The 13788-nt window shown below is 41.5% G+C and overlaps 1 protein-coding gene across 3 annotated transcripts in view; it reads right to left on the bottom strand.

The window, feature by feature from the left end:
- Positions 1–13788, bottom strand: part of RAB2A (RAB2A, member RAS oncogene family) — a 65460-nt gene that overhangs the window by 49009 nt on the left and 2663 nt on the right. For 2 of the 3 annotated variants that reach the window (XM_069600081.1, XM_069600082.1), the window contains exon 2: positions 3789–3844. The exons of the other annotated variant lie outside the window; for it this stretch is intronic. In XM_069600081.1, the coding sequence (XP_069456182.1) occupies positions 3789–3807 (19 nt within the window). In that variant the 5' untranslated portion in view covers positions 3808–3844. The remainder of the gene's footprint in view (positions 1–3788; positions 3845–13788) is intronic. 3 annotated transcript variants of the gene reach the window in all.

Here is a 13788-nt window from a genome sequence, read left to right as displayed (position 1 = left end):
CAAGGACAGGGATCAAGGAAAAAACAAGACTAAATCATCACAGCTGGGAATTTAACATAAACCAATCAACCAACCAACCAACCAACCACCCAACCAATCAGCCAGCCAACCAACCAACCAGCCAGCCAGCCAAACAACCAACCAACCAACCTTGGGTACCATGAGTCATCTACTAGGTGACAATTCTATTGTATAACCCTCTTTGTAAAGATTTTTCAAACAGGTAAAATGATGATGACACTGTTTCCTTGTTTGCCAGGGACAGGCTTAGTTACCCCTGGTGTCCTGATGAATTAGGGATCAGCCTAGATGATGAATTACATGCCTTCACTAAAGCGCTGATTCCCTAAAGTGCGCTTCCCCAGAACAGCAATATCAGCAGTACCTGGAAACTTTTAGAATGCAAATTATCAGCTCCACCCCACTTAATGAGTCAGAAACTCTGGGGTGGAGTCGTTAAATCAGTGTTTCACCAAGCTCTTCAGGTGATCCTGATGTGCCCTGAAGTCTGAGAATCACGGGCCTAGCTATAGTCGACTAAAATACTGGTCTCAGTGTCCAATCCTCTTTAGTTTTCCAGCTACAACTAATATGACACCATTACCTGCTTGGTATAACAGATAAGTAACAAAAAATAGTGAAGATATGCTGCTGTACCCCGGTACAGGTTAAGTTCAAAACAGGGTTACCCTGGTTTCCACTTAGAATCTCTGGCGATCACTGAGCTTAGAATAGTGAGACTACCTGATACCTGCCTAATTCCCAAAGGACCCACTTCAATATGAACAAGCAGTTTTTACTGCAGCGATGGACTTCTATAATTGAGTTCAAGCTAACACACTCTTGTCTTATGTAAAATATATGCATGACTTTTGAGATTTTCAAGGTGAAAACACGCTCTCTCTTCACACACAATCTTATTTGACCATAACAGTAAGCCTATGACATCAGTAAAGCAGGAATGATAATCCCTCTCTCTCTCTTTTTTTTTTTGCCACACCACACAGCTTGTGGGATCTTAGTTCCCCAACAAGGGATTGAAACCAGGCCATGGCAGTGAAAGTGCTGAGTCCTAATCACGGCCTGCCAGGGAATTCCTGATAACCTTATTTTAAAGATGAAGGAACAGAGGCTTAAATGACATGCCTCAAGTTAAAGCACAGTAAGAAGCAAAACTGAAACTCAAAATAAGGTTTTAAAATTTACAATATAAGTCATATTTTTCCACTGTACCACCCAACCTCCTGAGTTTGTTCTTCTCTGATACATATTACTACTTGCAAACAATACCTCCTCTAACTAAAAAGAAGCTATCTCCCTCACCATGTATTAGCATCAATAGTAAGATAAAGAAAGGAAATATTCTATACGCTTAAAGACTCTGACAGAGCAGAAATTTAACAAAGGAAGGTTTTAAAAAAGTAACAGATCAGGTGTGTCAACGTATTTTAACCTGACCATTTTCCTGACTGTTTCATAAAGTAAAGATCTCACAAATAAATTTCAGTGAAGGAGCTTGAAGAGGATACTTTCTCATGATGCTATGAAAGGAAGATGTCTGGATGTAAACGTACAATATAATCACCATACAGTAAGTTTACTGCACATGATGTCTAAGTAGTATGTTATGATGTAAATGAGTATCAAAATCAAAGGCTGTAAGCAGAACGATCCATTTCTTGCAGTGCTAGGTTAATAAGAAGTACATGATAACAGTAACTAAATCAAGCTCCTTAAATCCCTGCAGACTTGGTATCAGTCGACACAGACAATGTTGACGCTAGCCTGTTGAATTTAAGTATTGATACGTGAATACTTAAATTCACAATTAAATACTAATATTCTTTCTAAATTCCTATTCTTAATGGAAGATGATTTATGACCTTCTGTTGTGGTCACATTTGACCTCGGCTGAGCCAATCAGATGCACCTGTTCAGAATTTGGAATCTTGAAAGAATGCGTCAGTATCAGGAACCAGAAAGAAAGGATCCACAGCGGCTACAGAGGAGGTGCCGGACGGCTGGCAAGCACCAGCACCTGCTTCAGCAGGTTGTACTGCCAGCAGGAGTCTGGCTGTGTCTTGCCTTCCCTGGTTGTGCCATTTTCAAGCTTGATTATACTGCCTTCCTATCAATTCTATGGAGCATCCTATCTTTCCAATAAAATGCTGCTCTGCTTAAGCTGACCACAGCAGGTTTCTGCTGTCTGCTAGCACAGACCAGGACTAAGAAAACTGAGGACTGACTGAGGTAATAATGATTCAGCTATACAGGTTTTTAAAAAGAATGAGATAGATTAATTCGTGATATGTTAAGACACCCAAGATTTACCCTTAAGCAAAAAAAAGGTGAAGAACAGCACCATTTATATAATCATATTGGTGGGACTGGGACGGATGGACACACACACACAAACACACACAGACATGTTTAAAGATGCACAGAAAATTTCTAGAAGGATACACAAATCATTACTATTCTATGTAAAATGGTGGAGTATTTAAATTTTCATTTTTCACCATAAACATTCATCGTTTTTATTAAAAAAAATCTGAGTTTTTCAAAGGATCTATTTTAGCATCAAATACTATATAAGCAATACTTTCACTAGCCCCATCCAACAACCTCCAATGTGATGTGGCATTTAAATAACTAGCACAACGTCTAGTGTGACCATAAATAGTCACATTAAATACTGGTCTGCTAAGAAAATTAGAAGCCTGAAAGTAAAATAATGCGTTGTGAAACTGAAGATTTTGATTTCCTTTTTTAACTCCTAAAAGCCACTAAGGAATAACTAATCAGTAGTACTTTTATGGCTAAGGCTCAACATTCACACATTCACATTCAAATCCAATATGATTTTTCCATTTCTTGGGTAAATTCTCCAAGAAAGGAAACTGTAAGCCAAAATGGATGGGGGGAGGGGTGGGGGGTGGGGGAAATCAAGAAAAAAAAAAGGTTAGATGGTGGAAAGGCCTCAATAACTCCTGTCAGAAGTCTGAGTGAAGAGTTAGTTATCCCATTCAGAGATGGAGAATAAAGCTTCTTTTATGAAGCTGTACCCAGAGCATATGAAACCAACTCTTTATACCACACAATGCTCTTCACAGTGTGGTCCCAAGATTCCTGTATTTCTGAGCCTCCACAAATTCCAACAAAAAGCTCCATAGGACCACACTCTGCAGAACATTCCTGGTATAGAGTCATCCCACCTTCCTGGCAAAACAGAAGACTGAGGAGCTCAGTTCCATTCTCTGTTCTCCATACACAACAAATACATAAACGGAGGCAAAAGCACAAACTGATTCTACAGGATTATCAGGTAGGGAAGTTCTCAAAGCGTCTGTGTCACATTTGACCATTTGTAAAATGGGGTCAAGAGCTATCTAGGATTACTGCAAGCAATGTATGGAAGCTACAGCACAGTTCTCAGCATGCAGTGGGTCCTCAATAAATGTTTACTGAAAACCTGAATGTCATGAGCTGTTCACTCCAGGGAGAATGAATGAGTCTTCTCCATGCTCCTTCAGTACTCTGCATAGACAAGTCTCTATTACACCATCTTGTCATTGTGGCAAACTTGTCTCCCTCTTAGGGTAGGGCAGTCCTGCTCCTTTTTCTTAACTCCAGCACCAGGAATGCCCACATAATACCTTAACTTTCTTTAAAAAGAAAAAACATATATTTGAATCCAATCCCCTACTGGTTGCATAAATTTCATCTTCCATGCCCTAATGTGTCAATCAAACCTCTGCCTGAACAGCCCCAGTAACCGACCTACTCACCACTTAACACTCTTTCCATTTCACAGCGAGTCGTCTACTTGTAGTCCTGATTCTGTCTGCAAAAAGCCACAAAGGGTAAGTTGAAGCCCCTTTTTAATATGACAGTCACCTAAGTATTTGAGGTCATTGTTATATTCTCCTTTAACTCTTTTTTTGTTAAAATGTTTCAGTTATTCTTCCTTTCCTAAATATGTTGGGAAATACGGTTGACACACCTTTGTACCACCCTGACTGGTCTCTGAGCACAGACTCCAATAAGCAGATGTTCCTCTGAAACAAGTTTCCATAACTGAACTGCAGTTGAGTCCTGACTGAGCACAACTACTACCTGCCTTGTTTGTACATTACACTTTTCCCGAGAACCACACTTCTTCCTTTGTGGACTCCTACTGGACTTAGTTATGTAAAACTTCTAAGTTTTTAGACATGTGTTGCTATTTAACCAGCTACCTCCATCTTTTATATATATATATATATATATATATATATTTTTTTTTTTTTTTTTAAGAAAAAAGTGCATAGGGCTTTCACTTCATTTTTATTAAACTCCACTTTGCTAAATTTAGTCAGCCATTCTGGATTCTGTCTGGTGTAATCTACACATTAGCTCTTTCAACCAAAGTGGAGTTTATCCAAGTTGTTGCCAATATAAAATGTAAAAATCTAGGATTGAATATAGCAGCATTCCCTCTCCAGGTGGACTAGATGGACAGTACTTAAGGATAGTTATTCAACCAGTTAAAATTCCACTTAGCTGCAAAACCAGAAGAAATTCTTCACCCCATACCAAAGGTCATCCTGGAAAAGTGTAACAAATATTTTTCTTAAAGGATTGGTCAATTATCTCACCAGGTAAACAACTACTACTGCTTCAGTTTATAACCTAGTAACTAATTTCCCTATTTATTAATATCTGTATCAAGTAAAGCTTTTAACATAAGTGATTGTGGACAAATGTACTTTTACTTTGCCCTTTGAAATGGTTAAAACTGAACCAACAATACTTGGGCCAAACAGAGAAGATAACTTTTGATCAATAGATTCATTTATACTGAAGATTCCTGCAGATCTATAGAACTGCCTCTTTCGAAAGGGGTTCAAAATTAAGAGAAACCTTATCAAGCAACCTCAAGACACCATGAGTGAGTACAGGAAACAACTCTCCGTCTTACAACCTCTTTTCTGGAGACCAGTGAAAAAGAGCACCTCCTACCCAATATTCTTCTCATCCAAGTTTGGAAAAGACTTTTTCTTTTATAGAGTCCAGAGAGAATTTCAAGATCAAAGAACTGCCATTTTGCAGGTTAACATGTTGTTTTGCTTCTTTCAACTCAAGTAATTATACTTTAAAGTCAACATGCTGCCAAGTCACATCAGTCGTGTCCGACTCTGTGCGACCCCATAGATGGCGGCCCACTAGGCTCCCATCCCTGGGATTCTTCAGGCAAGAATAATGGAGTGGGTTGCCATTTCCTTCTCCAGTGCATGAAAGTGAAAAGTGAAAGGGAAGTTGCTCAGTCGTGTCCGACTCTTCGAGACCTCATGGACTTAGCCTACCAGGCTCTTCCATCCATGGGATTACCCAGGCAAGAGTACTGGAGTGGGTTGCCATTGCCTTCTCCGTAAAGTCAGCATAGTGAATACCTTTTTCCATAAGCAAGACACCCCCTCAAACACACAACTTAATTTTAGGATACTCAACATATAAGGAAAATTATCTCTAAAATACTACCATTAATAAAGCACCCTGCAGCTTCAAAGCATCTGTGTACAAGGTTTATTTCAAGCTAACAAAAATCCTGTGAGGTAGGTAACTTAGACAGTACTACTGACATTTTCTACATGAGAAAACTGAAGCTAAAGATGCCTGAACTTTACCAAAGCAATGAGTAAGCAGGAGCCACCATGCCAATCCAGATATTTTTCTAATCACAAACAGCAGGCACTTAAGAAATTTTTAAGAGTGCAGTCTAAGCTAAAATACCCAAGAGGACTTAGAATAACGTATTATTTGCCTCCTAGATGCATAGTAGTTACTGTTGCTGCTGCTAAGTTGCTTCAGTCGTGTCCAACTGTGCGACCCCATAGATGGCAGCCCACTAGGCTCCGCCGTCCCTGGGATTCTCCAGGCAAGAATACTGGAGAGGGTTGCCATTCCCTTCTCCAATGCATGAAAGTGAAAAGTGAAAGTGAAGTCGCTCAGTCGTGTCCGACTCTCAGCGACCCCCTGGACTGCAGCCTACCAGGCTCCTCTGTCCATGGGATTTTCCAGGCAAGAGTACTGGAGTGGGGTGCCATTGCCTTCTCCAAGTAGTTACTGCTAAAGGTGGACAAATGTTAACGGGGAGCTATCCATCAATGTTAATAATGTCAGAGGCTGCAGAGCAGACATAAATGCACCACTTACACTGGTTTTATCAACTGTAAATAAATGAAGGGAAACAAACTACTGACACTTGAGTTTCAAAGACAGCTACAAAGTTAGAGGGAAAAAACCCAAAAACTTAGAACACTGGTGGACAACTCTATAGAGTACACTAAGCCAGTAGTACTACCCACGTTTTACAAAGAGAAAACTCAGGAATTTAAATGAATTGTTCATTTGCACAAATAAGTTGTGGGCAGGTATCCTCTACCCAGATTGTCCTACAAGGACACTACACAAGCCTGGGAGGTCTGTCTACCATACTGTTTCCTGTGTGGGACAAGTGTGTCTCCCCAGGAAGTCCACAGCAAAGGGGCAATCTGGGACCTAGGCCGTGACCCCTGCTCGTGACTGAAATAGGCTGGTGCCGGATGGCAGGAAAAAATTCAAATTCACTAATGATTACATTCTCCTGGTAAAAGACAACCTCTCAGACTGAATTTTTTAAAAAAATAAGAGTACTGGGCTACACAAAAAATAGACTTTAAAAAAAGTGAAATAGTAGGGCTGAAACAAAGATGAGAGTTGCCAGATAAACACTCTGGAGAAATGAGAGTCAAAGATGGCAGACTCTTTCAAGTTATCAGCTGGCCACAAATGAGCAAGCTACACAAGGAAGTGGAAAAAAAAAAGTCAACATAGTAACTATTATGTGAACATATTAGTTCACACGGAGGGTGAAAGAAATGATTTTTGCTATGAACAGCATTATTCAAACACTATATAGCATTGGTCAAGTTTGGTTTTTCAAATGCATATGGGGAAATTCTTGAAGACATTCAAAGAAGTATAAAAATGACAAAAAAGATAAAAAATGAAGATGAACTATTAACCATTTATTTAGTCAGGGTCACACACAAAATCTCATTTAGTCATTTCATTTTACAGATGAAGACACTGAGATTCAGAGACTGAAGAGGCTGCCCAAGCTCACAGAGTTGCTGAGGAGCAGTAAACAGACTATCCTTGTTTTATTGATAGAATATTTCTGCTCAGTTTTGCAGAGTGGAGGTAGTTTCTGTTTTAGTATAAAAGTGAACTGAGGGACTGTGTACTTCCACATCAACTCAACAGACCAAGCAGCTGATAAGCCAACAGAAGAGGTATGATATGGAATATGTGGGAATTAAGAAATATGTATGACATGGGAGAGAGAGCATGGCCTTTGGAGTCAGAAAGATCTGGGCTCAAATTCCAGCTTGGTCAGTTAACTAGCTGTGTGATATGACAATCAGTCCACCTTTCTTCACTGTAAAGTAGAGCCTTCCTCATGGATATAACTGTTCAGATTCAATGAGTTGCACCCCTAGAAAAGGCCCCATATGTTCAAATATGCGAGTGTGCATGATAAGTCACTTCAGTCGTGTCTGACTCTGGAGATACTATGGACGGTAGCCCGCCAGGCTCCTGTGTTCATGGGGATTCTCCAAGCAGGAATACTGGGGTGGGTCCCATGCCCTCCTCCAGGGGATATTCCCAACCCAAGGATCCATCCAGCATCTCTTATGTCTCTTGCATTGGGAGGCAGTTCTTTAGCCCTAGTGCCACCTGGGAAGCTCATGTTCAAATATACTACTTGTATATCTACATTTTTCACCATACTGTATTCTTTTTAAGAGAACCAGAAGAAAATGTCTTTCAAGACTCAATTAAGGACTAAGTATATGAGTACATATACTTTTAAAAATTGATGATTACTATAAGTAAGTAGATGAGAGAGAGTTCTCTGCAGTGCAGTTCACTTTAGCCCCCGAGTTGTGTCCAATTCTGTGACCCAATGGACTGCAGCACGCCAGGCCTCCCTGTCCCTCACACCTCCCGTAGTTTGCCCAAGTTCACATCTACTGCATCGGTGGTGCTGTCCAACCATCCCATCCTGACATCCTCGTCTCCTTCTGCAGTGGTGCTAAATACAGTGTCCACTTCAAAAAAGTGTACAAAGCATGGATATTAATGCTATTTCTGACTTCAATTTGTTTCTACCTACTGCTTCTCCTCAGCCTGATGTAGTAGGGAGGATAAAACCCCCCACTCCCCCCTTCAAGATACACACACTCTAATCAATCCCCAGAACCTATGGGTATGCTACCCTACAAGGCAAGGTGCCCATACAGATGTGATTAAGACTACAGACCTCAAGATGAGGAGATTATCCTCGATTATCCAGGTAAACCCAATCTAATTATATAAGTCTTTAAAAGCAGAAAACCTTTCCAGGCTTCAATGAGAGACTGGATGACTCAAGAAGAGTCAGAAACACATGGCACAGAAGGGACCTGACCCACTGTTGCTTTGAAGATGAAGGAAGGGGGCCCTGGGCCAAATCACGTGACTACATGGGTAGACTCAGGAAGCCAGGAACTGATGACACCAGCAAGAAAACGGAGACCTCAGCACAGAACAATTCCGCCAACAACCTGAATGAGCATGGACCCTCCAGAAGCGAACCCAACCTGCCAAGAACTTGATGGTAGCGTAGTGAGACATACATCAGACTTCTAACATGTACTGCCACGTACATGAACTTATGCAGAACTTCAGAACTCTAAGATTTGCATTGCTGGAGCTGCTAAGAATATGGTGGTTTGTTAGCAACATAAACTAATACCCTCTCTCTTACTTGCATTTAAAACTGTAGAAAGGGCACTTATGTAAGTGCCCTTAAATCCTTTTTGAAAGGAGAAATAAACTGGTCAATGTGTGCAGCCTAAGCAGCAGAGGCTGCCTAGCACACGTTCATCGTGTTTTGAGGCACTAGCTCTGTGCCTTCAAGAACTTCACTCATCATCCATCAACATTCATTTTCTTCTTTATTCCCTCAGATTGGACCAGAAACACAGTGACAGTCAGCTGCCCCTAAGAATGGCAACACTCAAGAACGAACTGGAGAAACTTAGAGGCACAGCATAGCTATGAAAAGTAGAGGAGCTTGTGGGAGAGGAGAAATAGTTTGCCCCAAAGGACACAGCTCAGTTTCTTCATCTACGGAACGGTTACTTCACACAAGGCAGTTAAAGGATTAAAAGCTTTCGATACTGCGCATGAACTACAAAAAGTGTAGAGAATTCCTAAGAATCCACTAGGTAGACAGAGTGCCAAAAACTAATGTGATGGAGATTTCTCCAGGATATGCCTCAGTGGTGGTAGTGTTAGTCACTGAGTCATGTCTGACTCTCTGTGACCCCACAGACTGTAGCCCACCAGGCTCCTCTGTCCATGCTCCAGGTAAGAATACGAGAGTGGGTTCCATCCCCTTCTCCAGGGGATCTTCCCAACCCAGGGATTGACCCGAATATGCCTTAGCAATTACTTGAAATCCCAGAGAGCAGAACACCTGACAGTAGGAAGGAATTAATTTTAGAAAAAGTCAGGCAGAGAGGCTCAGCATTGGCAAGGAGAGGAGCGCCACACACCACTGCAAAGGACGGTTTCAAAAAACACAGACGTCCAGGACTCGCTGCAGAGCCACAAAAACAGCATCTCCAAGGGCGAGACCCAAGTTGTCTGAGTTGAGGAACACTGCAGGCACTAAAGGAGAAGGCGATGGCACCCCACTTCAGTACTCTTGCCTGGAAAACCCCATGGACAGAGGAGCCTGGGGGGGGCTGCAGTCCATGGGGTCTCGAAGAGTTGGACATGACTGAGCGACTTCACTTTCACTTTTCACTTTCATGCATTGAAGAAGGAAATGGCAGCCCACTCCAGTGTTCTTGCCTGGAGAACCCCAGGGACGGGAGCCTGGTGGGCTGCCGTCTATGGGGTCGCACAGAGTTGGACACGACTGAAGCGACTTAGCAGCAGCAGGCATTAAAAAGGGTGACTATGAGTGTATGACAGCAGAGGGAACTCTGCATCTCTTTGCTGGGTGTCCTTTACTTACAAGAGAGGAATAACAGCTAGAATGTGGAGTATTTTAAAACCTGCAAATGAACGTGACTGATAAAAACAAATGGGGAAGTGTCACAGAAAACGAAAAGTCAGAGAGAGGGACGGGGCCAGTCAGTACGTGGTTGTATCTTTTGTGGCAAAGGACACAGCCTCCCAGACCGAGGATGAGCACAGAATAACAAAATGGAGCAAGCACAGCTGGGCCAGAGTGAGAAGGAAAAACAGCTGAGCTGGCAAAATTAAGATCTGCTCAAGTCAAACAGCAAAACGACATGCTAAGAGGAGAGCTGTTGAGATAACATGGGGGAGGAGGAGCAGGGGGAGAGATAAAGGAGGAAATTAATTTCACGTTGGAGTGGGAGCAGCAATGGAGTGGGGACAGAAAGGACAGGAGCACTAGACAGAAGAGTGGGGCATGACCGGAGATGCGGAGGCAGGTCCACCAGGGAAGAAACGGGCAAGGGATGAGAAACCCAGGGCCGCGGCCTCTGTGGCTCAAAAGGAAGTCTCAGGAGCAATGTAACTATTAGGGGAAGCAGGCAGCAAATACACTGTGGGAAGCAAAGGGAAAGGGGAGTCAAAAATCCTGAAGGACAGTAAATAACATGCAGAATGCAAAAACCTCCAGTAGATTCTGGGTGACATTAGAAGATATGTTTTAGGAATGCAGCTCTCATTAATAAAACAACTAAACACATCCAAAAATGGGCAGAACTAGGCACTATAGTTTAGGGATGTGTTAAGTAAGACATCTACGAAGAAAAGCTAAGGAAGGAGGAATACAGAATTCAGGTGAGAGGAAGCCTTGTGGAGACTCAAGTGATGAGGCTCTGTATTTCTCTCGCATGGGTTATCTGATTCAACTCTATTCTCTAAACTGTGTTAACATATACTATGAATTTGTTTTACATGTATGATATATCTTATAATTTCTAAAAAGGTAATGAAATTTTTCTGCCTCCCAACTTCCCAGTTTGTTTTCCTACTGTGTATTTTCCGAAACAGTCTAACAAACTTGCTCATATAATTATATAAAACGATTAGTGTTTCTGGCCTTAGGTTTTACAACATGAAGCTCCACTTCAGATAGAGTGACTCAAAATCACTGAGGGTTAGGCCCTCAGTGAATCCTTAAAAGAAAAAAAAACACCAAAAAACCAATACACCAGGTGACTCATAAGAATTTAAAGAAACTCAAATTAGAGTGTCCCAGAGGAAGACGTCTTCCTGATGTTACAGTTCCAAACCTACAGAGAATCAAATACTGTTCTTTCCCAGAATCCTCTGGGATTTAGCCCCTGCCCTTTCTCTAGTAATTTCAAACTTTTGACCTCAAGTCTCCCCTATCCGAATAAACACACACACACCAGCCAATTTGATCTTTCAATCAACTCTAAACTTCTCACTCTTTCCTTCTCTTTCACATGCAAAGTCTTCAATAAAATGGCCCATGGTACAGCTCTGTTCTCAACTTCCCAGTATCACAGGGAGGTCTGGCGTGCTGCAGTCCATGGAGACACAGAGTCAGACAACAACAAATATCACTATGTTTTAAAAACATCAATGACTGAGCTACAAACATGTACTTGCAATTATCTATTAGATATCTCCCCTTTGCCCACCTAGCAAATCAAGTATTATCTTCCAGGCAGAGCCCTGCAGCACCTCCCCCAAGAGCCCATCCACTTATCTATTAAACATGTCTGATACTGAATGCCTACCCTCACTTTTAAAACAAAGTCAAAAACATTCCAAACAAACAAATAGATTATTTAAGATGCTGTAGCAATGGCACCCCACTCCAGTACTCTTGCCTGGAAAATCCCATGGACAGAGGAACCTGGTGGGCTGCAGTCCATGGGGTCGCTAAGAGTCGGACACGACTTAGCAACTTCACTTTCACTTCTCACTTTCATGCACTGGAGAAGGAAATGGCAACCCACTCCAGTGTTCTTGCCTGGAGAATCCCAGGGACGGGGGAGCCTGGTGGGCTACTGTCTATGGGGTTGCACAGAGCCGGACACGACTGAAGCGACTTAGCAGCAGTAGCAGTAGCAGTAAAGGCGATCAAAAAGTACAAACTTCTAGCTATAAGTCCTGGGGATGTAATGTACAGCATGATGAATACAGTCATCAACACTGTATGGAACAGCTGAAAGTTACCAGAGTATATCTTAAAAGGTCTCATCACAAGGAAAAAACAACTTTCTAGCTATGTGTGGTGATGGATGTTAATGAAACTTATTGTGGTAATCATTTCGCAACATACTTACTTACCAAATCATTACAGCTGTGTGCCTGAAACTAAAACACTGTATACCTCAATCATATCTCAAATTAAAAAATACATTCAGATGTTATTAGGATAAGGTGTGTTCAGGCTTGTCTTGTTTATTTCGACTCCACTGTCGGTACCCATCAGGCTTCTCTGTCCATGGAATTCTCCAGGCAGGAATACTGGAGTAGGTTGTCATTCCCTTCTCCAGGGGATCTTCCCGACCCAGGAACTGAACCCAGGTCTCCTGCTTTGCAGGCAGATTCTTTAATGACTAAGCTACGAGGGAATCCCTTCTCATACAACACTTGTCCTTAGAAGTTTTTAAGCAAAAAACAGGCAAACCAAACTGTGGGGGTGGTTAAATAAAGAAAGAGAGGAGGGAACTAGTACAGGGAGCTAGGGAAGGGTGGGGTTTGTTATCACCCTGCAAGAATGAATGAATGAACAGGAGCTGCTAAGGTAATAAAAAACTCTGACCTGACTTTCAGTTTGGCTCGAGTTGGGTTTTGGGGAGTGGAGCCCAGAAGAAAGGGTATTTCAGATAGAACACCACTAGGTTTGTGCTTCTGTGTACCAAGATGAGAGGCAGGAAACGAGAAGGAGGGCAGTGATGAGATTGAATGGGAGGCAGATGCCAGAATTTAGAAGCAACAATTAAAGGTTTATTATAATTTTTCTCTCCTTCTGCATTTGATAATTATCTGCTTATGATATTAATCCAGGCTTGTTAAAAACCAATTTCCACTTTATATCTAGGTTTAAATGACACATTTTCCTAAATGATTTTTCAGGAATAAGGCGTTACCCATGAAAAATTTTAAAGCTATATTTTAACTGCACTTGGCCCTATAGTAAGAAAAGGAACATTTCAGCAATATTTGCAGTGTTTTCATATCTGTCCTTACTTAATCTATGGGGGGGGGGCATGATAATAATGACTGTTTCAATAGGGAGGAAAACTGAAAATCAGGAAAAGGAGTGATTTTCTTCATTTTAAAAATGCATGTTTTCCACACTATGACGTGAAAAAAAAATGAGGATGGCTCTCCCACTATTGATCTACTATCATTCTTGTGTGGGGGGGGCCACATTAAGTGGGTCTACTTTGAATTAAGAAAACATGGTAAAGGGGTCTGGTCAAAGTTGATATAAATAGAAAGTGGCAGAACTTGGCTAAAAAATTCTTCTGTCAAGTTATCAATGTATACTAATAGGAACATTATGGCCTGTTTGGCTATTCTTTCAATTATGTAATTCAGTACCTGGGGCCTACCTTCTACTAAGCTCTTCCTGGCATACAAAACCATGCAAAAACACCTTTTCTGCCTGCAAGAGATATGTAATCAAACACAAATGCCCACCCAAGTATCTACAAAACAGTTAGGAATTAATACAAAGGGGGATACATC

Source organism: Ovis canadensis, chromosome 9 (genome assembly GCF_042477335.2).
Source record: "Ovis canadensis isolate MfBH-ARS-UI-01 breed Bighorn chromosome 9, ARS-UI_OviCan_v2, whole genome shotgun sequence".
Classification (NCBI taxonomy): Eukaryota; Metazoa; Chordata; class Mammalia; order Artiodactyla; family Bovidae; genus Ovis; species Ovis canadensis.
This window is presented reverse-complemented; position numbering and strand designations above follow the sequence as displayed.